Source organism: Pleurodeles waltl, chromosome 3_1, assembly GCF_031143425.1.
Source record: "Pleurodeles waltl isolate 20211129_DDA chromosome 3_1, aPleWal1.hap1.20221129, whole genome shotgun sequence".
Taxonomy (NCBI): domain Eukaryota; kingdom Metazoa; phylum Chordata; class Amphibia; order Caudata; family Salamandridae; genus Pleurodeles; species Pleurodeles waltl.
In genome coordinates, this window is record NC_090440.1 from 1,131,474,440 (window position 1) to 1,131,498,561 (window position 24,122).

Consider the following 24,122-nt stretch of genomic DNA (forward strand, 5'->3'; position numbering starts at 1 on the left):
TTCATTTGCTTGCTTTCGGTAAAAGAGAAACTTTCTTGGACCAGACTGATGATAGAAGAAAGGCAATCAAAGAGAAAATATAGAAAGGTATAGTAAAACATGCTTTCAGGAATGACCATTCACATAGTGTGACTAAAATACAAGGAAAGCTTGCTTTAGATTACCAACATATAGGAAAGCTTTTTATATACAGGCCTCAATCCACAACTAATACTAAGTTTGTGGGACCGACTGAATGCAGACATGTATTTCTATTTAAGAGTACATGAGACTTTATGCTAAATTGACAAGATCCTGTGATTCCTGGTGTATATTACATCTGTGGAAAAAATGACTATTTTTATCAGATTGACAACATAAATGAGACACAGGATAACTGAAGACCAAGATCAAAAAGGCAACATTTTTCAGAAACAATTGGTGATATATTCAGAACTATTATTCCTTCTGAAGAGATTGTTCTGAATGATATGAAGATTGTGAAACTGTTGACTATTGTGGACAGAATGCTAACAGATTTTTCTGGTGCAACGTTATTGATGAATACCGAAATTGTTGTGGTCCGTTCAATGGTTTGACAGAACCGTCTTGCATTACACATCCTTTTAGCAAAGGAAGATGGAGTCTGCTAAGGCACAAGATTGTTGCACTTTTATCCCAGATAACAGTAAAGAGATTAGAAGCTATATTAGAAATCTGACAAATTTGAATTCTGAATTAATGGACTTGAAAGAACTATGGCCCGTATTTATACTTTTTTTAGAGCTGCATTTGCGTCATTGTTTGACGCAAAAGTGGTGCAAACTTACAGAATATAATTGTATTTTGTACATTTGCGCCACTTTTGCATCACAAAAGGACGCAAATATGGCGCTAAAAAAGTATAAATATGGGCCCAAGTGTGTGGGAAAATATAGGTAAAAGTTTCACTGAAATGGGAAATTGGTTGGGAAGTCTTGATCAGGGTGTTGTGGGAATGATACTGAAGCCATTATTAATAGTGATTGTGTGTCTCATTTGTATAATCAATTACAAAATGGAAAAAATAAACAGAGGAGAAATAGCATTGGAAAAGATGAAAAGCAGATACGTTTGTTATATGAGAAATTTTGAAAATTTGAGAAAGCCTAACTGTAGATATATTAAACAAACTAAAATTTGAGCTGGCTAATTAATTAATTAATATAGTATTCTTTTGTGACTGCACATATAGCCATCAGAGGAGGGATTTTTGGAGAGCAAACATTATTAATAAAAATGTATAATTACAATGAAATTATTACCGTGCACAAAAAAGGGCAACTAGAGAAATGCGTGTTAGAAAAATAAATGTGCAGCTTTAAAAGTGATTGCCATGGTGTCAGCCACCTCAAGTTCAATGTGAAATAAAAAGTGACTGTGAATTTTTTTTTTGATTTATCAAAATTACATGTACTTACAAAAGAAGATTAATAATATGTACTACAACATGAATAGTTTGAAATTACTAGAAATGCTTTATTTGTGTTTAGCATTAGTTAAAAGGCCCACGTTTTAGTATTTTTCCAGAAGCAAAATACTAATTTCACTGAAACATCCTGTGTGACTTGCACAGTGGAAAATACTGTCCTGTTCTTCTTTCACTTGTTATACTTCCTTGTTATCAATGTTGCAACCTTTAACAATAAGCTTTAGTCTTTTTTAGTTTTTTAAAGCAAAGTTAGCTAAATGTTGTGTTTTGCTGTCTTTTCACAAAATGTAATATTTCAACAGAAACTGCCATCTGAAGAAGAGTGTGAACGTGACCCTATCTTGGAAGAAACAAAGAAAAGATACAACTGAAGCACAGATTATGTTTTATTGGCTGCACACTAACCCACCTCATCGTCTTGTCCAATAGAGCCCTAGCTAGTAACTTTTGAGACTTTAATATAGCAAAGCTTTAGATGTTGCAAGTCTGATTTGATTCTGTTTGGCTTCTGTTCAGTTCTGTTATTCAGGTCTTTTCTATGAGACAAACAGATCAGATAACTTAGGCCTAACTTTACTGAACTGTGGCCCCCTTCATGTTCCTGATTCTGACTGAAGACCTGCTGCTCTTATGCTCTACTGATGAAGTATCAACAAGCTGATGTCTAATTTAGAAGAGGTATAACCAATGTGCATTTATTTTTCTTTTGCAGGTTTTCCCTTTACAAAATCCAACTGCATGATTTTGGTTTGCGCCATAGTTAGATGTTTTCCATATTAATTTTTGTATGATTCCCACACATGTTTTTGGCAGTTAGGATATCTGATCCAACAAGTAATTTAAATGTTGTGATTGATTCAATTGCAGACCTAAATGAAGACTGTTGCTATTTCCCAAATAATTCTGCATAATCCTTTTGGGGTGTTTAATGGTAATTGTGCTTACTAACCTAAGAGTCTTTAGATGCTTTGGACATCCTGTGTTGTTTCTGTATTGCTATCATTTGGTTTTGCGCATCATTTACATGACCTTAGTATTGTCAATTTAAGCGCAATAAATGTTTAAACTTTACTAAATTTGTGTGGTTATTCATGACCAAAATAGGTCATGATATGTTTAAATTACTGACTCATTATTGCATATTTAGATTATTGGTGGCTAATGTTTAATTGGATGCTCTCATACTTCTGAGACAACAGATTTGAGTTGACCTCTGAGGAAAGTAGATGTCACTGTCCTGTTATGTGTCACCTTAGCCAAAATTAGGTCACAGGCCCACATCACCAGCCACCACCGGCACAAATTATTCACTGATGGTCAGGCAGGTATGCTAGAAAGGGCATTTGTAGATGTATCTGATTCACACTAACCTGTCTTCCCATTGCTTACATGGGTTTTTCTATATACCCACCTAGTACAATATAACGCAAGCCATTCGCCAGCCTTCATTATGCAGGACAGTAATTTTCCCATCCCTCACCCGAGATGGTTTGCAAGATAGTTTCATCTAAGTCAAAGGGCATAGATAATATTTACGGTCCTACTGGTCACACTCCCAGTAACCTTTTAAGGTATGGGCAAAGTGGGCTCTGCCCCAGGCCCCCATTCTTTCAGGGACACCCACCACCCCCCACCCCACTCTCAACCCCCACCCCCGCCCCGGACAGAGTCAGCTCAGTTCTGCAGAGAGACTTGCCCTGATGACCTTGATTAATTATTAAACATATTGGTTTAAATGCCATTTTCCTATAATGTATTTTAATTTAAGTGATGTGAGTGAGTCTGTCACAGACATTTTACTGAGAAATTTTGAGTTTATATTTCATGTAACATCCATTAAAAAAGGTTCCTTTAGATCAAAACAGGACTTCACATACAAGAAATGAGAGGGTTTTACAGAGATTATTTGCAGTAATATTAGTGAGCTGCTGCTGTTACAATATTGAGAACACACATCACTACCCCTGAATATTAGATGTAAACGCATTTCAAATTTGGTTGAGTGTTCACTGCCAGGGACCTGGCCAAACAGGCAATGAAAGAGCATAAATTGAAAACAGGTCCGAACAGGGGCACTCAAAATACGTATGGCCCAGGGCCCCCAAAATCGTTAAGACGCCCCTGCGCTCTCCATTTGTAGCCAATGATGATTGTACAATTTCTATGAAACTAATACACATCTGTGGAACCTTTATCACAGATTGACACCCTATCCTATTGGAAAGGCTACACTTGAGGGATCTGTACTTGGCGTGTTCATTTCCTTGATTACTGGCCACGTGCAAGTCATTTACTCCTAATTATTTTAGATATGCATCTGTCCTATGCACTTGTGGCACATATGAATGCTCTTCCCTAGCTCCTATTTTATTTGCCTCCATGTTTCTTTTAATTTCAGTACCGTTCGACACTGGCATCAGTTTCAGAACTATTTTAAGACCAGACTACCAAAACCACTAATGAAAGGGGGCACCCAGGCTTTTTTTTTTAAGAAACAAACAGCGACCACAGGAATTATGTATAACATTTCTTTTGTTTTACTACTTCTTTATCAGTATGAAAGCGCAAACCACATAAGGATATTTCAAATAACATTTTGTCGTAGTTCATAACATACAAATTACCATGCAAGTAGGTTTGCTCCAAATGTGCACAGCATTTCTTAAATAAATTGCGAAAAAGGCATCGGTTTTACAGCCAGGCCTGAATAGGAACCCTTGAAATGCGTGCCTAATTGAAGTTCTGGCAAAGGGTCAAGATTCATTATTCATGAAAAAAACAATTGAATGTATTTGTCAATCGGAAAGAGGTTTGACCATTGAAAACACTGGATCCAACTTTAGAACGCATGTGTGCCTTTCAAATGCAGAGACCCATCTGTAAAATGTCCACCATAAATACTGTGACAGGCGAAATAGCAGTCTTTAAATACTGACAATAGATTTAATGATGACAACTGTCCTGGTTTACTTAATGGCAAATTAAAAATCCACCATAACTGCTACTACTACATGCCAGATCCTTCTCATTAAAATATATTATGATGTTAATACACATACCCTCTTCAGATATTCCTGGGAGATAACATCAAATATGAGTAAGCTACAGACGGATGCTGCCTACGGTATTCAATGCGATGGTATTATCTATCGAGCTTTTTTAAACAGTCTACATTCCTATGACTAGTAATAACCAGTGCCCTACTCAAATTCTTTATGTTGCTGTTATTGGTTCCCTAAATAACTTGTATCTGCTTAAGTTGTCATAGCTTCTTATTGTGGAGGTGAAATCTCATTGTGCTAGAGCTTGCACTTGTACTGCATGGCTGGTGCTTATAAGCCACGGGGCTACATTTAAAGTGCAAGTGAATCTCGATAAGGGTCAAGCCATCTGTTTATAAGACAGGCTTGCATTAATATGCAAGTCTCTGATACTCATGTCCCAGGAGATTTGGAGTGTATATGAGGAACAGAAACGTATTTGCCAGGGCATCTGTATATATTTCAGATCTAGTACTGTATGTTTCTGCTGGTGCTCCTGTGTTGTGACAAGTGCCTATGTGTTGAGCTTTGAAGTGGGCCCTCTTATGCTCATCCACTAGGTTTAAGTGTAATACTCCATTGACCAGCACTGTCTTTACTGTTCATCCAACTAAAATTAGTTGATGTGTATATCATAGTTAGAAATGGGGTCTCTGGTTCGCAGTCAGTCAGTCAGAAATCTTTATTCGGCATAATGCCACAAAAGCACATGTACATTACATACTAAAAAAATATAAATAATTAAAATGCAGTACATATAAATTAAGACAATAATAACAGAAGATTGTCAATCAACTAAATTACAAAGCTGCAATATATTGCCTTTATCAGTCTATCCAACGACCCCTAAATATAGAATTATAATAATTTACATATAGTAAGATCCCAACATCCAAATAAAATGATGAATTTCCGATTTTTGTTAATATGTGTCTACTTCGACCAGTTCATATCGGTTCCTAATGGCCATGGCAGATTTGATAAAACTTAAGACAGAATGACACATTTGTATTGATGAGAGTCTTTGGATGCTAGTCATCACTTCCTTATAGGAAGTAGTTTTCAAATTGTGAAACATTGACAATATAAAAACTTGTCTAGGAACAGAGAGTGCAGAATAAAAGAAAATGGCAAGTGCTTTGCTTAGAAAAGTTATCGGAGGGACAAGTCGGAGCGTTTTTTGGCATGTACATTTTTTGGGAAAAGCTACTCTAAAATGTATCATATTTAATCTAAATAAAACAAGTAAAGAATATAATGAGGAGTTCGGGAACCAAGCTAGATATGGTTCTATTAAAGTCGAAGTTGAAATCTGAACATAAGAATCAAATGTTTTCAATTTTACAGCCCCTTGATAACTGAGGTTTTCAGCGTACTCTATATATTGTGTTTTAACCAGTTCCTTATCATTAATAGGCAGAGACTCTGAGTTAGTAAACAAATTCTCCAGGCCTAAGTTCCGAAAAGAATTATGCACAAAAGTGAACCACAGAATTTTGTTATAGTTAGTTGATTGAATGCAGTCGATTAAGCAGTCTTGTACCAGGCTAGCCACTGGGCTTGATCAGAATTTTAACCATAACAGGAGTGGAGCAATGCCAATCAAATCCTCAATGTGCAGTACACTCAACTCCTCGTGGCAGATGATATTTGCCATGTTCTTAGATACCAAAAGCAGCCTGTGCAAAATTTGTTCTTGGTGAGTTGTAAAAGGACTGAATTGGTGTAACCCCAAAGACCCGCCCCATAGGTAGGTGCAGAAACACATTTGGGCTTATATAGCATAATGATCTGATGAACTGGTCTATGCCCTAGTTTACGAGCAAAGCGAAAAATCGCATCCATGTTTCTCTCCATTTGTTGGGTCTTAAAAATAAAATGAGGATTCCATGACAAGTGAGAGCTTAAAAATAATCCTAAATAACAAAAGTCTCTCACCTTGGTTAAAATCTTTCCGCCCATAGTAAAACATTTAGTTTGTGTGTTTCGAGGGCCACATGTCATAACGTGCGACTTTGTAAAATTTACTTTCAAATCAAGCTCCTGCATAAAGGTTAAAAAAAGATCCAATAAGTTCTGAAGGCCATTTGCTGTACGAGCAATTAAAACAGCATCATCGGTATACAGTAATACCGGAAGTTGGCTAAAACCCATCCTGGGGAAATCCTTACCTTTCTTACTAGGAATCTGTAAAGGTCATTAATATATAGCAAAAATAAAAAAGGTTCTAGAATACAGCACTGTCTAACTCCTCCCATGGATGGGAAGGAAGAGGACCTCTCGCCATGCTGGCCATACTGGACTGAAATAGTGAGGTCAGTGTATAGTTGGCAGTCAGTTTACACTCTGTCCAAGCAGGGACCATCACTCTAGTCAGGGTAATGAAGTTACACACTCTAGTCAGGGCAATGAAGTTACACACTCAAGATAACCCCTGCTCACCCCCTTGGTAGCCTGGCACAAGCAGTCAGGCTTATCTCAAAGGCAATGTGTAAAGTATTTGTACCAACACACACAGTAATACAGTGAAAACACTACAAAATGGACTCCACACCAGTTTAGAAAAATAAGTAATAATTCTCTTAATCAAACAAGACTAACACTACAAAAATCCAACATACACAAGTGAAGACATGAAGTTTCAAACTAAAAAGAGGTTTGCTCTATAGAAAACAAAGGAAATGTTGATTTTACACAAAGTACCTGGTTTGCGTCAAAAATAAAGCTGCACTAGCGAGCGAGCGTTGAAGAAATTCAGTGATCCGTCAATTCCTTACTCGCAAGTGAGGCAGTGCATCGTTTCTTCTCCGAACGGGTAGGCGAAGCTTTGTTTTTCTTCATTGCAGGAGGCGGATGCATTGATTACCGGACAGGGCAACTCGTATCTACGCAGGCTCATGATGACTTTGACGGACAACGACGATTAATGAGAAGTCTGGTCACATGGTGTTAGAAAATCGGGCTGCGTGGGGTTTGCATCGTTATCAGCAGCTGCAAGCGGGTGTTGAGTCGTTTCTCTAGCCGCGATGTGTCGCTTTCCCAGCCGCGATGCAGGTGGGGCGTTGGTTTCAGCTGTGAAGCGGATGGCTTGTCATTTTTCAGCTGCGTTGCAGGTGGTGCGTCTAAAATGTCCCAGCATGGTGATCTGTGCGTGGATTTTAGTCCTTGTTCTGCCAACTTCACCTTTCAAGGGACAAGTGACTGGATGAGGCACCACTTGGCAGGAGTCTCAGCAGAGAGTCCAGGTGCTGGCAAAGGAAGTCTTTGATGGTCCTGAGACTTCGAAACAAGAGGCAAGCTCAGTTCAAGCCCTTGGAGATTCTTCTCAAGCAGGAATGCACAACAAATTCCAGTCTTTGTCCCCTTTCACAGGCAACTGCAGGATAGCCCAACAAAGCACATTCACAGGCAGGGGCTGCACTTCTCCTCAGCTCTTCAGCTCTGCTCCTTGGCAGAGGTTCCTCTTGAATCAAGAAGTGATCTAAAGTCTGGGGTTTTGGGTCCACTACATATACCCCTGTCTGCCTTTGAAGTAGGCAAACTTGAAAGGGAAGTCTCTGTTGTTTACAGGATCCTGCCTTGCCCAGGCCAGGCCCCAGACACAAACCAGGGGGTTGGAGACTGCATTGTGTGAGGTCAGGCACAGCCCATTAAGGTGTAAGTGACCACCCCTCCCTCCACTCTAGCTCAGATGGCTGATCAGGATATGCAGGCTACACCCCAGCTCCCTTTGTGTCACTGTCTAGAGGAGATTCACAAACAGCCCAACTGTCAGTCTGACCCCGACAGGGAATCCAGAAACAGGCAGAGTCACAGAATGGTTAAAGCAAGAAAATGCCCACTTTCTAAAAGTGGCATTTTCAAACTAACAATATAAAAAAACAACCTCACTATCAGATGCATTTTTTAAATTGTGAGTTCAGAGACCCAAAACTCCATATTTCTATCTGCTCTCAAAGGGAAACTGCACTTTAAGGATATTTAAAGGCAGCCCCTATGTTAACCTATAAGAGGGATAGGCCTTACAACAGTGAAACCGAATTAAGCAGTATTTCACTGTTAGGTCATAAAAAACACACCAGTACATGTCCCACCTTTAATAGACACTACCCCTGCATATGGGGCTACCTAAGGCTTACCTTAGGGGTGTCTTACATGTATAAAAAGGGAAGGTTTGGGCCTGGCAAGTGGGTACACTTGCCAGGTCGAAATGGCTGTGCAAGACTTCACACACAGACACTGCAGTGGCAGGTCTGAGACATGTGTACAGGGATACTCATGTGGGTGGCACAACCAGTGCTGCAGGCCCTTTAGTAGCATTTGATTTACGGGCCCTGGGCACCTCTAGGGACTTACTAGTAAATCAAATATGCCAATAATGGAAAAGCCAATTACTCATATAATTTGCACAGGAGCACTTGCACTTTAACATTGGTCAGCAGTGGTAAAGTGCCCACAGTTTCAAAAACAGCAAAAGCAGAGTCCAGCACATGGTCAAACATGGGAAGCAGAGGCAAATAAAACAGGGGAGACCACGCCAAGGATGCCAGGTTCAACAATCATTATGCTGCAATTCCGGTACACTAAAAGTGCCATTGGTATACTGGATACAAATGAGCTTTTTTTGCACATAAAACGTAAGTGACTTCTGAAAATATTTCATATCTCCCCAGATGCCAAAATCAGCTCTTACATTACATACTGCAAAATGAGGGGATCAGCATAAAAGATGTCTATTAACTGCTTTGAGATGGTTCCAGTTACAGATTTGTACGAATGAGTATTCATATTTCCCTGCACTGTCAATTCCAAATATGGACCAGAAGAAGGCTAAGTGAAATTAAATGAGGGGATGAAACCATAACAGACCTATACTTGGGTTACTGGTCAATTCTTATCACTATAACCTCAATATATGAATGTATGACACTGATACCACATTGCACAGACAGGGTTGATTTCCACTAGATCCTCTTTTTTGGTAAATCTTTCACCTATATCTCATATCAATATAATTGGGCAATTGTTATCATAAAAAATGTTTTTGTTTTTTATTACTTTAATATAGTGTGCTGATGTGTGTATCAGAGCTGCTTATGGAATCAAATAATACTTCACATTACCGTTGCATCAGTGCTTTAGTACAATACTCAAATATCATACTTGTAAAGGGCTTCACAGTTCTTTTTGTATTATTTTCAGTATATACAACAAACAGCTTTGTGTTGCTGTAGGTAATTCTTCAACTTTAGATCAAATTGCTTTTTCCCAAGTCTTAACCTTTTCTACTAAACCGCTACCTTAGCTCCATATTTTACAAAATTCTAATCACTCACAAGAGTTGGTCACACCGGGAATAAAGCCTTTAGTAGTATTATTTATTTCAACTGATGAGGTCCTGTAGCCGAATATAGTAGCCTAAGTACGGTCTGACAAATATAGCGTGTCCTAAATATCATTTACAAAAACATTGGCCCATCGAAGTTAAAAATAAAAAAATTACATTCAATACTGCAATATTTTTGTAAACAAGATTTAGGACATATAATTTACGTCACATAATATCTTAAGCCACTGGCGAGATATATACATTTTACAATTGCTGGTAGATATCCACCCAGTCATGTGAAGATCTACAAAAACGACAAGGGTACGAGCCCATTTAGCTAAAGAAAGTGCCCTGGTAGCCGCCCGAACAACTCAACGACTTTTTAAAACATGACTCAGCCAAGCCTGACCTCTGAAAACGAAATCAATTAAAAGGGAGTAACCAAATAAATCTTACATCACGCAACCCAAAGTGTTAGTATGGTTCTGCTATATTTATTGGAGAGGTCGAGCTATGCAATGATCTGTAAAGTGTGATTTCTAAGGCACAGTGTGCTAAGCCATGTGTAATCTTCGGGTGTATACTGCAATATACTTTGTGATTTAGTATTGTGTGTCATGTCCCCAGTGCTATCTCTGAGCTGTGCTACACGCAGAGGTGTGCTTTGTGGTGTGCAGTGTGGCATATGATGTGCAATGTGCTAACTGGTGCAAAGAATATTATGTGATCTGCATGAGATTTTCTAAGTGGTTCACCATGCTGTATGCTGCGCGGCGTGCTAGAAAGAGTGCTAGGCAGTGTGATATACGCCATACCGACAGTGAGAATTACGAGAGCGATGCATTAGGTAATAGTACGTGAGGCTACTTGCAGCACTGACACTCCCAATATAATTGCTCTAGGTGCAGGTGGGAAATTTGCAGCTGCCTTCACCCATTTGCCCCAAACACACAGAACAGATTAGGTAATATACTCAAAATATATGTAAACCCTATAGAAGTCACATAGGTAGATGAGGAACCGGGTGGAATTAATTCTAAATGTGGGACTGTTTACATCATGGAGTACTTGTGAGGCTCATTTCTCTTGCAATAACATGGCTTTTTTTCACATCCCAGGCTCTTACGAGGGTATAATCCTGCCCAGACGCTTGGCCTTTATCATTGCCTTGTAAATTGTGGTTCTTTCCATTAATAAAAAAAAAAGTGCAGAGCTAGCATTTTTGTGCACCAATGACTCCCAGCTGCAAATTACATGGACATTGTCAGTCAGTATGTGTGACAGGAACAATGACTGCATCCCAGACAGTCGTAAGGCGTATATATCTTTAAAATAAGATATGCCACAAGGATACAATAATAATGCCATACTTTATCAATCATAGTTTCATTTTAATGGTATTATCTGTAACATCCAGAAGAATAATAAGAATAATAAGAAGAAGATTGAACAACAATACCAAGGATAATATCAAGAATAATAACAAAAATAACATTAGATTATAGCAATAAACCAATTATAATGAAAACAACAATAATAATAAGAGCAAATTAAATCAAAATCAAAATTCTGGAAAATTATATTTCAACATAAAGGCCAGTTGTCTTCATCGCCCACCTACAATCACAGGCTGCAAAGCCCTCTTATGATGTGGGCCCCTTACCTATGAGTAGGAGGAGGGCGGCAACCCAGCACAGCTGCCTGAGGCTGTCCATGATTCTGCCCGTCTCCCCGGCGGTGCCTCTGCTGCTCCAGATGCCCCGGGTCCGCCGGGATCGCCTGCCCTGCTCGCAGTTACTTCACAGAGCAGGAGAGGTGGGGTCCACAATGAGCGAACGAGACGCGGTGCGGGCGGCAGGTTGCGCTCTAACAAAGGAAACGGTTGCTCTATGGTTCAGTACCCTGGAGAGATCCCTGTGCTCTTCGTCCTTCAAGGCCGTTTCGACAACAGGGTTCGGATCAGGGTGCTGCGGTGCTGTTCGTAGAATCCCTCTCTTAGCACAACGCGACCAGGAAGAGATGGCGGCCGATTCGAGAGATTCGGAGGACCCTTCTGAATGTATCAGTCAGGAAGGCGGGAAGATGGTCCTATGGTTAGAATATTACATGAGCCGCGGTTCTTTTGGCTCGGTTCTTTTCCTGGTTCAACCACGTTACCGTTTCATCAGAATTAGGGACTTTGGGATGTCTTGAGTGCAAGATTCGAAGAAGGGACCCGTGCGCGTTCTCCTCTGGCGCCCCCTCCTGGGGAAAATAAAACACACGTTACCACAGCGAGCTTTAGATTGGCCATGTCTATTAAACATAGAATCAGCACGGAAAGGGGGAGCAGCATAGCAGAGAAAGCAAACAATAGACAGCAAGAGGAGCAAGGATTGTAAAATAAGGAGGGTGTAGCAACTAAAGCAAGTGAGGCACAGAAAGGACAGAAGAAAGGAACAACAGAGAACCAACGTAGGGAAGAAAGGGATACAAAGCTGGACAGCCAGGAAGAGGCAACACAAGCAAGGAGGGGCCTGGAAGCAATACACCGGGGAAAAGCTCACAGGACACAGCAAGGCAAGCAAAGAAAAAGCATAGCAAGGAAGAACACGAAAGTAAAGCAAGGAGGGGATAACAATGAAGCATGGAATGGACAGCAAAAACGCAATAAGGAAGGTAACCAAGAAGGGGAAGCATAGAGGGAATAGCAAGGAAAGGACAGCAAGGAAAGCAAGCACTGAAAAGCAAGGAAGACACATTAAGGAAGACTCAATAAGAGCAAGGAGTTAGCAAGGATAAGGAAACAAGGAAAGGAAGGATGGGACGGCAAGAAAGCAATGGAAATGAAAGAGCCAGCAGGAAGCAGGGATGTAAGCAAGGGAAGCAAGGAAGGGTAGCAAGGAAGAGACAGCAAGGAAAGCAAGCAAGGGGCAGCCCGGGAAAACAAGAAGTAGGCAGGGAGGAAATACATGGATGTACAGCAAGAAAGAGACAGCAAAGAAAGCAAGAAAGAGACAACAGGGAAAGTAAAGAGGTGGAAGAAAAGAGAGAGTGATAGGGACAGGATGGGACAGAAAGGAAAAGCAGGGAACTCTATGAATGAAAATTAAGAAAGAGGCTTCATGGAAAGCAACAGCATGAAAGAAATAAACAGTTAGTGACAAGAAAAAAAAACAAGCTTTGACAAATCCAATAGGTCTGTCCATTGCAAGCTGTTACAATGGTTACCTTGTTCTTTATTGCAGTCAAATGCCACTAAAATAAAAAGAAAAATAATTCTTGCATCTAAAATGCGCTATCTTATGCTTTCAATAAAAAGTACATTTGTGGCTGTTTTACTACTGGCGTTAAACATATGTGGTATTTGTTTTCCTTTTATGGAGATATGAACAAATTACCACCTATTCAAGCACCCAAATCAAAGCCAACTGCAATGTTACAATTTCACATAAAAACCTTATAACAATAACTTTAAATAAAAAAGAGACAGAATTAAAATCACCGCTCAACTAGACACCCAAACAGAACACAAAATAAATACCTGACATTTAAAGGTAATATAATAATAAAAGCTTAAAAAAACATATTTAGAGACACTTTTGTCACTGAAGCGAAATGTGGACAACGTGCACAGGTTGGTGGGGTCACTTAAAATGAAGGAAGTCAATGGGAAAAGTGGTCTGGCCCATTGCCACAATAGGTATAGGAAAGGCGGAAACAAAATGTGAATGACAATTTAACTGACCAAAGGATGTAGCTAGCTATCTAAAAGCACCACAAATTGTACAATAGGTATGATTTATTTGGGAACAAAACAATAGTCTAGCGAAATCAGCTAAAGCTGTCTCAAAGGCCTGGCCTATAAAAAGTGTGACAAGAAAGAGAAAGCAATGAAAGCATGAAGGGAACAAGATAGGAAGCAAGAAAGAGAACAATAACAATTAAACCGAAAAAGAAAAAAGAGAAAGCAAGGGATGCAAAGTAGGGACAGCAAGGGAAGCAACAAGAAAAGCAAGTGAGGGAAAACAACAAAGGAACATTAAGGAAGAGGTACCAAAGAAAGCATGTGTGCAAAGTGTAAGAGACAACAAGGAAACAAGTAAGTGATGCGAGGGAAAGCAAATACAGGACCTCAAGAAAGAGAAGACAGCAAGAAATAGCTGAAAGAAAAGGCATCAAGAAAGGCACAGCAGAAACCAAAGAAAGGAACAAGACAGGCATGGCAAGAAATAATGTAGGGAACACAAGACTACACAGACAAAAAGGGACAGAAGATAAGGCAGAAAGGGGCAGGCGGATAGGGTATTTAGGCAGATATAGAAAAGAGAGCTACAGCTCTCTTTATCCATGGGAAGGAGGTGACAGGTAAGAACAGACTGCAGAGAGAGAACAGGAAGGAGGTAATAGGAGAAACTGTTTAATGAAAGAGACAGTGAGGAACTGAGGAAATGGCTGTACAAGCCTCATAATTAAATAATAGCTTTTCTTATAGGGCGCTCCACACTGCATGCCTGTGGTTTCTAAGCACTGCAAATAGCAGATGTTACTGGGAAGTGTTTTAATGGTACTCCTTAACTAACTTCAGAAGGAAGGACAGCCGAGTTAGCAATGCCAAGACTCGAATACATGACTTTCAGGTCACAGCAAATGTTATTGGCGACTGTTAACTCACTTTCCCAGCTTGGGGAAGAAGGACATCACCACAACACCTCTTTATGTGTAAAAGGCCGCTTTATTGGAAACAGGTGCACTTACAATGCTAAACCTTTGGCCTACTGCCTCACAAAACTAACAACCTCACTATGCATCAATTTTACCTGTCAAATGCTCCCCCCTCCTTCTCCTACCCTCCCTCTTCCTTTATACTTAACATTGTAGTCTCTTAATACACTCTTCCTTTTGTAATGATTTCTTTGCTGAATCCATTTTGTCACCATAATAATCTCCTGCTGCTCTCTCCCCCCCATATTATTTGTGTCTGAGTTGTCCTGCTGCTGTCCAGCCCCTTCGAATCTGAAGGTGTCTTGTCAGACCTGCCGTTCCTCCCTGTTATCATTGTCACGTGAAACTGCCTCAGTTTCCGTCACCAGAAAAAGGAACCTCTTTTTTCTGTCCCCCCTCACTGTCCCGCTCGCTATCGAGTATTGTGTTGCCCGTTGCCACGTCCTGTTTAACTGCTCTCCAAACAACGCCTTTAAAACGTCCTTCATTTGGAGCAGGTACAACTCCATGCCCATAAAGGACAGGTGTATGCTGTGGCCCCTTAAACATTTCCGGCCCTCAAAACGAAGGTCTCTGTGTTCCAAATACGTAATACGGTTTTCCTCACAGAAAACTTTCATTTCCTTATTTATTTTTCTGCGTGCCCTTTCAATAGCGCCTGGCTTCTTTGCCCCCCTCCATACCCTGCACAGGACGAAAGCTGTCCAAACCACGTGACACCCGTACCACTGCTGCTGAATTTCCTGCAAATCCAATTTCATGCCCTTCATTATATTCAACCCTGTCCTCTGCACTAAGTCATTTTCCCCCAAATGGATCATTAACACACCCGGGCAGAAATCTCTCTTTGATTTTTTGCAAGGTCACTAATAATTCCTGCCACCGCATCCCTCCTTGCCATCCAACGCACCCTGAACCACTCCCGATCCAAACCCGAATTTTCCCCAATAGCCATTCGTCTTGCTTGCTTTGAGCCCACTTGACTAATGAATGTCTGATAAACCAGATGGACAGGAAATGCACCTCCAGTCCTCGAACAGAACCTGCAGCAGGAGAAAAATATGTTAAACTCAAACCACTGACTCCCCCGTAACCCCTTGCCTGACATCTCTTTTGTAAGCATCCGGTTGCCACCTCCCGAGCCTCATTAAATGACGTGTGCTCCATCCCCTTAAACCTGCCTCTGTCACCATTCCTATCCGGAAAGAATGTGTGCCAAAGTGAGAAGCATTCCGCCCACACACTGCAATCCTGCCCTCAAACCTGCTAAAATCTGATGTGCTGAGACCCTTTTTCCATCCTTATGGCGAAAAACCTCCCCGTAACCTCCCAAACCTCGTGCCCTGAACTGCATACCTAGCGAAACCAGGCATAGCCCTGTGACAGAATCCGCCATAAGTACCACCTGTGTTCCTCTACCCTGTTGGTCCATTTTAGAACTCCCAAAGCGCAATACCACAGTGCTCCTCCCGAAGGCCACGTCACCCCACCTCAAACCTGTCTTATGTCCTGACCCTACCAACTCTGAAACCCGAAAGGCACCTAAAAACATCCAAGACAAAAAGGTCTTAAATAGAAGACATTCCTCCTTATCATAACAGACTCCCTGAAGTGCTGGCAAAACCTCCTTTAGCAGGTCTAAGGACATAGGCTGCAGTGCGTTTCCTTTTTTGCCTTCTTCTTTGGCCCAACCCTCCAGGATCCATCGGCCCAGCTCCCCTGCTGGCAGTGAATAGCCCCACAACAGTTTCCCCATAAAGGCAATGCCCGCTAATTTCCCTGATAGGGTGATTCTAGATTGCCGTCTATCCACCAACTGCATGATAAAGTGCACTACGTCCTCCAGCTTGTCTTTATCAACTTCCCTCCTACGCGCTCCCGACTGCCAAAACTCCTGCCACACCTGGACACACGCTTGCTGTGTAGAAGGCGCCAATGAATTCACCACCAGGTGCAGCATCTGCCGATGCCTACGGTCCACAGAGCTGCCGGCATCGGTATTCTCCACAGGGGCTCGCCTGCAACCAACCCAAGGAATCTCTGCCTCTGTGACTGAGACAAAGCATCCACAATGTCATTGTTCACACCTGGAACATGTTTAGCCCTAAATGAATGTTATGGCGCAAGCACTCTAGTACAAAAACTCGCAGCAGCCGCAGCACCTGAACATCCTGCGCCGAATGCCTATTAACAATCTGCACCACCACCAGGTTGTCGACTCTGAATAACACTTTTTTGGGCTCCAGAAGATGACCGCAAATGCACACTGCGACCACCAATGGAAACAGCTCAAGGAACGCAATGCTCCTGTCGCTGGCCAATCCTCTACACAGTATTGTCCCTGCCAATACATTATAGGCCGACGCACCTGCTGCATCAGAAAAAAATTGTACATCCCATTCGCACACCTGCCACTTCTGAATAGGAAACCCGTTGATTTGTTCCAGAAAGACACACCACATCCGCAAATCCTCCTTCACCCCCGTGCTGAGACGCACATGATGATGCGGTAGCCGATGCACTGACAAGGTCATGCACAAACGCCTACTGAATGTCCCCCCTGTTCGCACCACCCTACATGCAAAGTTAAGGTGGCCAAGCAATACTTGTATGTCCTTAACTGTCGCATTATTCCGTTGCACCATATCCCTTACTGTCACAATCATAGCTGTCCATTTGTTCTCCGGCAACCGAGCCACCACATCCAGTTCAATACCTAAGATAGTCAAGGCCGTGCTGGGCCCGACCGTTTTCTTGGGGTCCAGGGGCACATCCAGGTCCCCAATGATGTCTTGAAACTGACGTAGCACGACCGCACAGTGTTCCGAGCCATCGGTGCCACAAAGAAAAAATCATCTAAGTAATGTGTCACCTCCTTGTGTCCTGTTATGGACAAAAATATCCATTGCAAACAATTGCTAAAACACTCAAATGATGAACATGAAATCGAACATCCCATGGGGAGGGCTTTGTCCCCATACCAACTTCCTTAAAATTGTATACCTAGAAGTTTGAAATCGTTAGGACTCACTGGCAAGAGCCGGAAAGCTGACTTTATATCTGTCTTTGCCATCAAGGCACCTGCTCCCAGAGATTCCACCATAACAATGGCCACGTCTACCGACTCATGTGACACCTTCGTCATCTCCTCTGGAATGAAATCGTTCACAGAGGAACCCTCCGGCCAAGATAAATTATGAATCAGCCGATACTGTCCCAGTTCTTTCTTTGGAACCACCCCAATGGGGGACACCATGAGATTCTCAAAGGGCCAGTCTGAAAAAGGACCTTCAATGCACCCTTCCGCCACCTCCTTGTCTAGTTTTTGCTGCATGATCTCCTCTTTCCACCTTATGGACTTTAAGTTGTCTGCCCAACTTTGCTGTCTGGGTCCCGTGTAAGCCAATTTGAAACCCTCCAAATAAACTAGTAACAAAACCTGTGCTGCCCATTCGTCATCATAACACTCCAACCAAAAACGCAGATTGTCAATTTTAACCGAAGTAACAGCTTTTTCCCAATGAACCCTGCCCTCCTCTGGGCTTGCTGGGTCCCTGCCCTCCCTGGCTGCCTGCATAGTAAGACTGACTTTGTCAGGATGCCTGGGCTCCCTCGTTTCCCGAGGCATAACAGTGAATAAGCGCATGCCTCCTGGAGCAACATGAACATTCATGTCTAAATTTGCAGTATTCAAGGGTGCACAGACCCTTGGTGTAATCCCAGCATGCCCCTGACTTTGCTGACCCACTTCCCACAGTTCCTGACCCAACTTTTGTGCTTGCACCCACCCCACCCTGGTTGTGGCTCTCCTGAAAGGGCTGATACATTATAGGCAGCCCGCTAGCCGTGAAAATGGTTTTGCCAAATCTTGATGGGCCCATGGTGTGCTGCCACAGGTCCACGTCAATCTCTCCCCATTGTACTTCCGGATCGGCTGCCATCCTTGCCCGAAACTCTTCATCATAATGCACACAGGCAATTTAGGTGTGCCTTCCAGATAACGCCTATATACTTGAAGAGCGCTACTGCCCTCTCGGGGAACCACTCGCAATACACACTTGCAAATATTAAAAAAGCCGCCGTCCAGTTCTCAATAGTAACTGGGACCCTCGGCTGCTTGGCCAATTCATATTCCTCCTCCTTGGAACCCTCTTTGGACCAGACCTCCCTAAGGAGAAGCTTTAACATTTCTAAATATTCACCATTCCCAGATCTTCTCCTTCGTGGTTAACATGAGGTGCGCCCGTAGTGGCTTAGCTGTGCCCATATAGGGCAATCTTTTGGCCTTCTCACCTACTTTCTCCTTACCTGATTCATCCTTAGTATACCCAACCTCCTTTGTGGCTCCGGTACCCGTGGTCCCACCGCTGCTCTCCGGCCCGACCCCAACATCCATGACATATACCCCTTTACACAAACGCTCCTTCGCACTACCCACCTTTGCCTCGACTACCACTGATACTACATCATGGTTCGTAGAAACTACCTCCTTACCTAGCGCCGAGGACTGGGACCGCTCCCGAGCCATCCGTCTCACCAGTTGTCCTCCTCCTTTGGCCTCGCTCACCACCTGAAACGACTAAGGCACAGGATTAGACAACCCCTAGTGCCCCACCAGTCGTCCTCCTCATCCTCCCTCAACTGTCCCTCCTCGATACTTTTGTCCTCGTAATTCAATTCATCCTCCACTGCCACTTCTCCACACTCACCAGGCAGGGTGCCCCTGTAAGCCCTCACCTTTTCCTCACCCATCATAGTATATCCCATGCGTTGAAAGGTCCACCTAAGGGTGTTCCCATCCCTTCCAGGCTGCGATAGGCCAGGCCGCTGGTCGCCAAGAGCCGCGCCACAGGTGGGCGTGAAACCCATTCCATAACGCGGCCCCCAAAGAACAACCTTAGCTCCTGGTTCCTTGCCGCCTGCATCCTTTTGCGATGCCATCCGGCCGGCTGCTCGGGTCCCGCCTTCACTTCCTTCCGAGGTCTCCGGGCCGCCACCGACCCGCTCGGGTCACATCGTGCCGTCTTCTTGCCCTGCCAGGAAAGGCCTGATGTGCCTGTGAGCCCTAAAACTACACTCCTTCCATCCCCCCGGCCGCACCCCACCACCCAAGCGTCCCCATCCTACCCCTCACCGGGGACACCCTCTCCCCGAATTCAATGCATCCAAACCGTCGCCCAACACCTCTGGGACCTAGCACCTGCTGTACGTTCGCTATGGAGGACGCACCTTCAAGGTGATCCCATCCTCCTCAACGTCTGGCCCCTCTACCTCCTCCTCATCGCTCCATTAGAAAATCGATTCCCATTTCTGAGGTGCAGAAAACCCCCCCACACCCTCCCGAAGTTGTGGCCCTCTCATTCACCCCAGCAGCCTCCTCCCCTCCCCCCACACCTCAACCACGTCAGGGTCTTCCTCCAGCTCATCACCCGGGAACTGGCCCCCCCAGCTCCTCACTTGCGCTAGGGCACCCCCAACTTAAAAAGTTGGCAGTGGAGGAATTCAAACCCACGCCTCCAGAGAGACTGGAGCCTAAATCCAGCGCTTTAAAGCTATTTCCGCCTGGTCTCGAACCGGGGACCTTAGGCGAACATGATCACCACTATACTACCAGGGGGCTGCATTACTCCTCTTTAGTCCACTAAGGAGCCTTCCTCTGTGGTCTGTTCTGAGCTATCTCTTCCTCAAGAGGAAGGTGAACACACTGCGTCCCCTTGGTTCTGACTCTGGGGTTCCTGCCAGACATATATGCAAAAAAAAAAAAGCACGTCAGTCCTCCTTGGTTCAAATTTGGAGATATATCAGAGCGATGGGAGAGTAAGCACATCCCTCCTTTTGGGCCCAGTCTCCCAGGCTAAGGAAAGGGAGCACAACATGCTTGTTTTGATAAGACTTTGTGTGTCTGTGTGGAGAGGGGCAAAAAGGGGGGTGCTGTCTCCTCTTTACCACTCCCCGTAAAGACTGAAGTACCTGTAGCCCATATTAGACTACATCACACCCCTCTCTCTGGTTATAGAACGACACCTCACTCTCATTGTATTATTACCCCCTCCTCTTAATAACGTCAGGAAGCCTTTATGTAAAACTGAACCCTCCAGGAATCACTGCCACTCCCATTCCCTGCCCTCCGCTCTATTCTTAGAGAGTCGGCACCACAAGGCGATAATATCTAACTCAACTATCCCCTTCCCTTGTGTAGCCTCCCCTGGACTTCCTGCCTGTATAGGCAGTTGGAAGATCCTTTCAATCAATCGTAAAGCCATGAGGTGGGACAAGTCAGTCCGCCCCTAATTCCCATTATGTGAGGTTAGGCTCCATCCATAATGCCTACCCGTTCCCCAATTTTCTATTCCCCCGGCATGGAAGCCCCCTTATCCAGCCTCCCAGGGAGAATCATCCATTCACATCTCTCTGTTTGTTCTCGTTCGGCTCTCGCAGACTAGCCCCTTGGTACTGGGCATGCGCAGAGACTTCCGTCGTCACTGCTGGCAGGACCAAAGAGCCAGGCGGTGCGTCTCATGAGCCAGCAGGGGATGCTCATCAAAGAACCACCCCTCCTATACACAAGAAGAAGTCCAGCATCGGGGGATGCTGCAGGTATTGCACCATAAATGGATATAGGGTGATAACCCCTCTGCCACGCACTATTGACTCTTGGGGCACACTATCATTATATGCGTACCTTTCCCTTCTCGCAGGCTTCAGAAAGTATAGCACCCTCCCCTAAGCACAGAAAAGACATCTCAAGCTCACCATCCGACACTCAGGTGGAGGGACAGACGATCTTGCACACAATGCACTTTGTTTGCACTAGTGCACACTGTACAAGCGGTAGCACATCCTCTGCGAACAGCATGCAGTCCCCCCCATTGCAAAGGTGAAGGAGAGTGTTCTTCCCTTGCTGACAAAAATCAATTTCTTCCTAGGGAGAGGGTGCCGCGGGCTTACCTGCTTCAACAGACAGAATTCACTCTTTCCCCACCCCTTTCCCACAAAGGAAGATGCCATGCTCCCCCCAGACATGTTCTAAAGAGACAATATCCTAAGGTATGATCGGGGCCACTGGAATTATGCGCCAGAGAACGGCCAAATTATGTGCTAAGAAAATACAAATTATGTGGCCTAATGTGTCACATTTTGGAGCAGTATTATTGCGCTGTTCTACCATGTTTTACATGTTAATATGGGCAAAGTTTGCATTTCATTAGTTTCAGGTTAGCACCCAAATACAGTAATTAGTTACTGAAAGATGACCTGCTCCACAGCAATATGTGTGTCAGCAATTTCAATACCTTTTGGTCTACTTCAGCTAGAAACATTTTTTTGTTAAAATATGTAAAATATGCAGAAGGTGATGGGTTGGGAAGGTTTCAGAGCCTAACTTTGGTGGTTAATGCCTTTGCTGGAGAGATCTGTGTGCAGTTTAGTTAGAGGTCTGGCTCCTCATAAAACAGGATGGATGATTAATGTTCCTGCAAATCAAAGTGTTTAACATTCATATCACAGGATTTAATTTTATGGAGATAGCTCTATGGGTTACAGCTTTTGTTTCAGAGGTCATTGTCTTACTTGCAGGCCACAAGTTTTGATCCTTGTAATATAGCTTTGTGAGTTACTTGCATGCAGCTGCAAGCGATACGATTAGTGTCTTCCTGTTTTTCAAATCTTTCATTATATTTAGTTTGAATAAAAGGGTTCCTTGAATGGTAATAAATGAGATAAGGTAACATGTGCAGTATATTATGGCTTTTGCAAGTCATAGACAGAACCATTACCATATAGAGAAACGAGGAAGATGCCCAAGCTCCTTTATAATATCAGGGAATTCATATGTAACTTGCAATATCCTTTTAATAAATGTAGAGGGTATTTGATTCCTTCTAATAAATGGTCAGACTATCAACTTTCCTCAAACCACTTAAATTATTGGTATCGTGATCGTTCATGTAAATTGCAGATAGGAAGATTGAAAGCAGAATCCATAGTGAAAAATTTAACACACCAAAATGCATTTAGTAATTTTCGAAAAAATATATTAGAATCAGTTGAATTTAAGATAGATTTAAAATGCTCTACCTCAGAATGTCAGAATGTATGTGTTAGAAATGGGGTTTTTGGTTGGCAGTCAGGTTACCCTCTGTCCAAGCAAGAACCCTCACTCTAGTCAGGGTAAGTCACACACAATCCAAAATTAGCCTGTGCCCACCCTCTGGTAGCTTGGCACGAGCAGTCAGGCTTAACTTAGAAGGCAATGGGTAAAGCATTTGTGCAATAAATCATACAATACCATAATATAACACCACAAAAATACACCACACAGTGTTTAGAAAAATATATAATATTTATCTGGGTATTTGCAGGTCAAAACGATCAAAGATGCAATATGAATTTGTAAAGATATCACTGAAAAGTGATATAAAGTGTCTTAAGTCTTTAAAAAGCAAACAAAGTCTCTTTTAAGCACAAAGTACCTGGTCTCTGGTGGAAAATCTCCGCAGAGGGCCGCAGAAGACTAGATGCGTGGAAAAATGGTGTGTGTGTTGGTTACGCCCCTTCACACACGGACTTGCGTCGTTGTTTTTCACGCGGGGAGACGTGCGTCGTTCTGCGGGAGGAAAAATGGTGTGTGCGTCGGTTGCGCCCCTTCGCACACGGACTTGCGTCGTTATTTTTCACTCGGAGGAAGACGTGCGTCGTTTTCCAGCACGAGGACCGTCTCCTTCTATGGATCGCGGGGATTACCAGATGTCCCGGGTCTGTGCGGGGATTCTCCTGCTTGTTTTCCAGCTGCGCATCGTTCCGCGGGGCTGTGCGTCGAAATTTCACTCTCACAGCAGGCGTCGCGTCGATTTCTCCTTGGAAGTCGGGCGGCGTTGTCCTTGCGAGGCCGTGCGTCAAAGTTTCGGTCGTCCCGAAGGCGTTGCGTCGATCAGCGTCGGTGTGCAGTGTTTTACTTGCCGCGGAACAAGCTGTGCGTCGAAAATTTCGGCGCACGAAGCGTCCAAGTGAAAGAGAGAAGTCTTTTTGGTCCTGAGACTTCAGGGAACAGGAGGCAAGCTCTATCCAAGCCCTTGGAAAGCACTTTTACAGCCAGACAAGAGTTCAGCAAGGCAGCAGGCCAACAGCAAGGCAGCAGTCCTTTGTAGAAAAGCAGGCATGTGAGTCCTTTGAGCAGCCAGGCAGTTCTTCTTGGCAGGATGTAGTTTCTGGTTCAGGTTTCTTCTCCAGCAAGTGTCTGATGAGGTAGGGCAGAGGCCCTGTTTCATACTAAGTTGTGCCTTTGAAGTGGGGGTGACTTCAAAGAGGGTCTAAGAAATGCACCAAGCCCCCTTTCAGTTCAATCCTGTCTGCCAGAGTCCCAGTAGGGGGTGTGGCAGTCCTTTGTGTGAGGGCTGGCCCTCCACCCTCCCAGCCCAGGAAGACCCATTCAAAATGCAGATGTATGCAAGTGAGGCTGAGTACCCTGTGTTTGGGGTGTGTCTGAGTGAATGCACAAGGAGCTGTCAACTAAACCTAGCCAGACGTGGATTGAAGGGCACAGAAAGATTTAAGTGCAAAGAAATGCTCACTTTCTAAAAGTGGCATTTCTAGAATAGTA

At 43.4% G+C, this 24,122-nt stretch overlaps 1 protein-coding gene across 4 annotated transcripts in view; it reads right to left on the minus strand.

Annotated features, from left to right (window-relative positions):
- Positions 1 to 24,122, minus strand: part of SCN3B (sodium voltage-gated channel beta subunit 3) — a 165,471-nt gene that overhangs the window by 110,253 nt on the left and 31,096 nt on the right. The window contains exons 2-3 of one of the 4 annotated variants that reach the window (XM_069224435.1): positions 13,031 to 13,057; positions 11,484 to 12,064 (exon numbers count right to left, since the gene is read on the minus strand). The exons of 1 other annotated variant lie outside the window; for it this stretch is intronic. In XM_069224435.1, the coding sequence (XP_069080536.1) occupies positions 11,484 to 11,535 (52 nt within the window). In that variant the 5' untranslated portion in view covers positions 11,536 to 12,064; positions 13,031 to 13,057. Of the gene's footprint in view, positions 1 to 11,483; positions 12,065 to 13,030; positions 13,058 to 19,018; positions 19,109 to 24,122 lie in introns of those variants that run through there. 2 more of the 4 variants (XM_069224436.1, XM_069224434.1) reach the window with 2 other exon arrangements.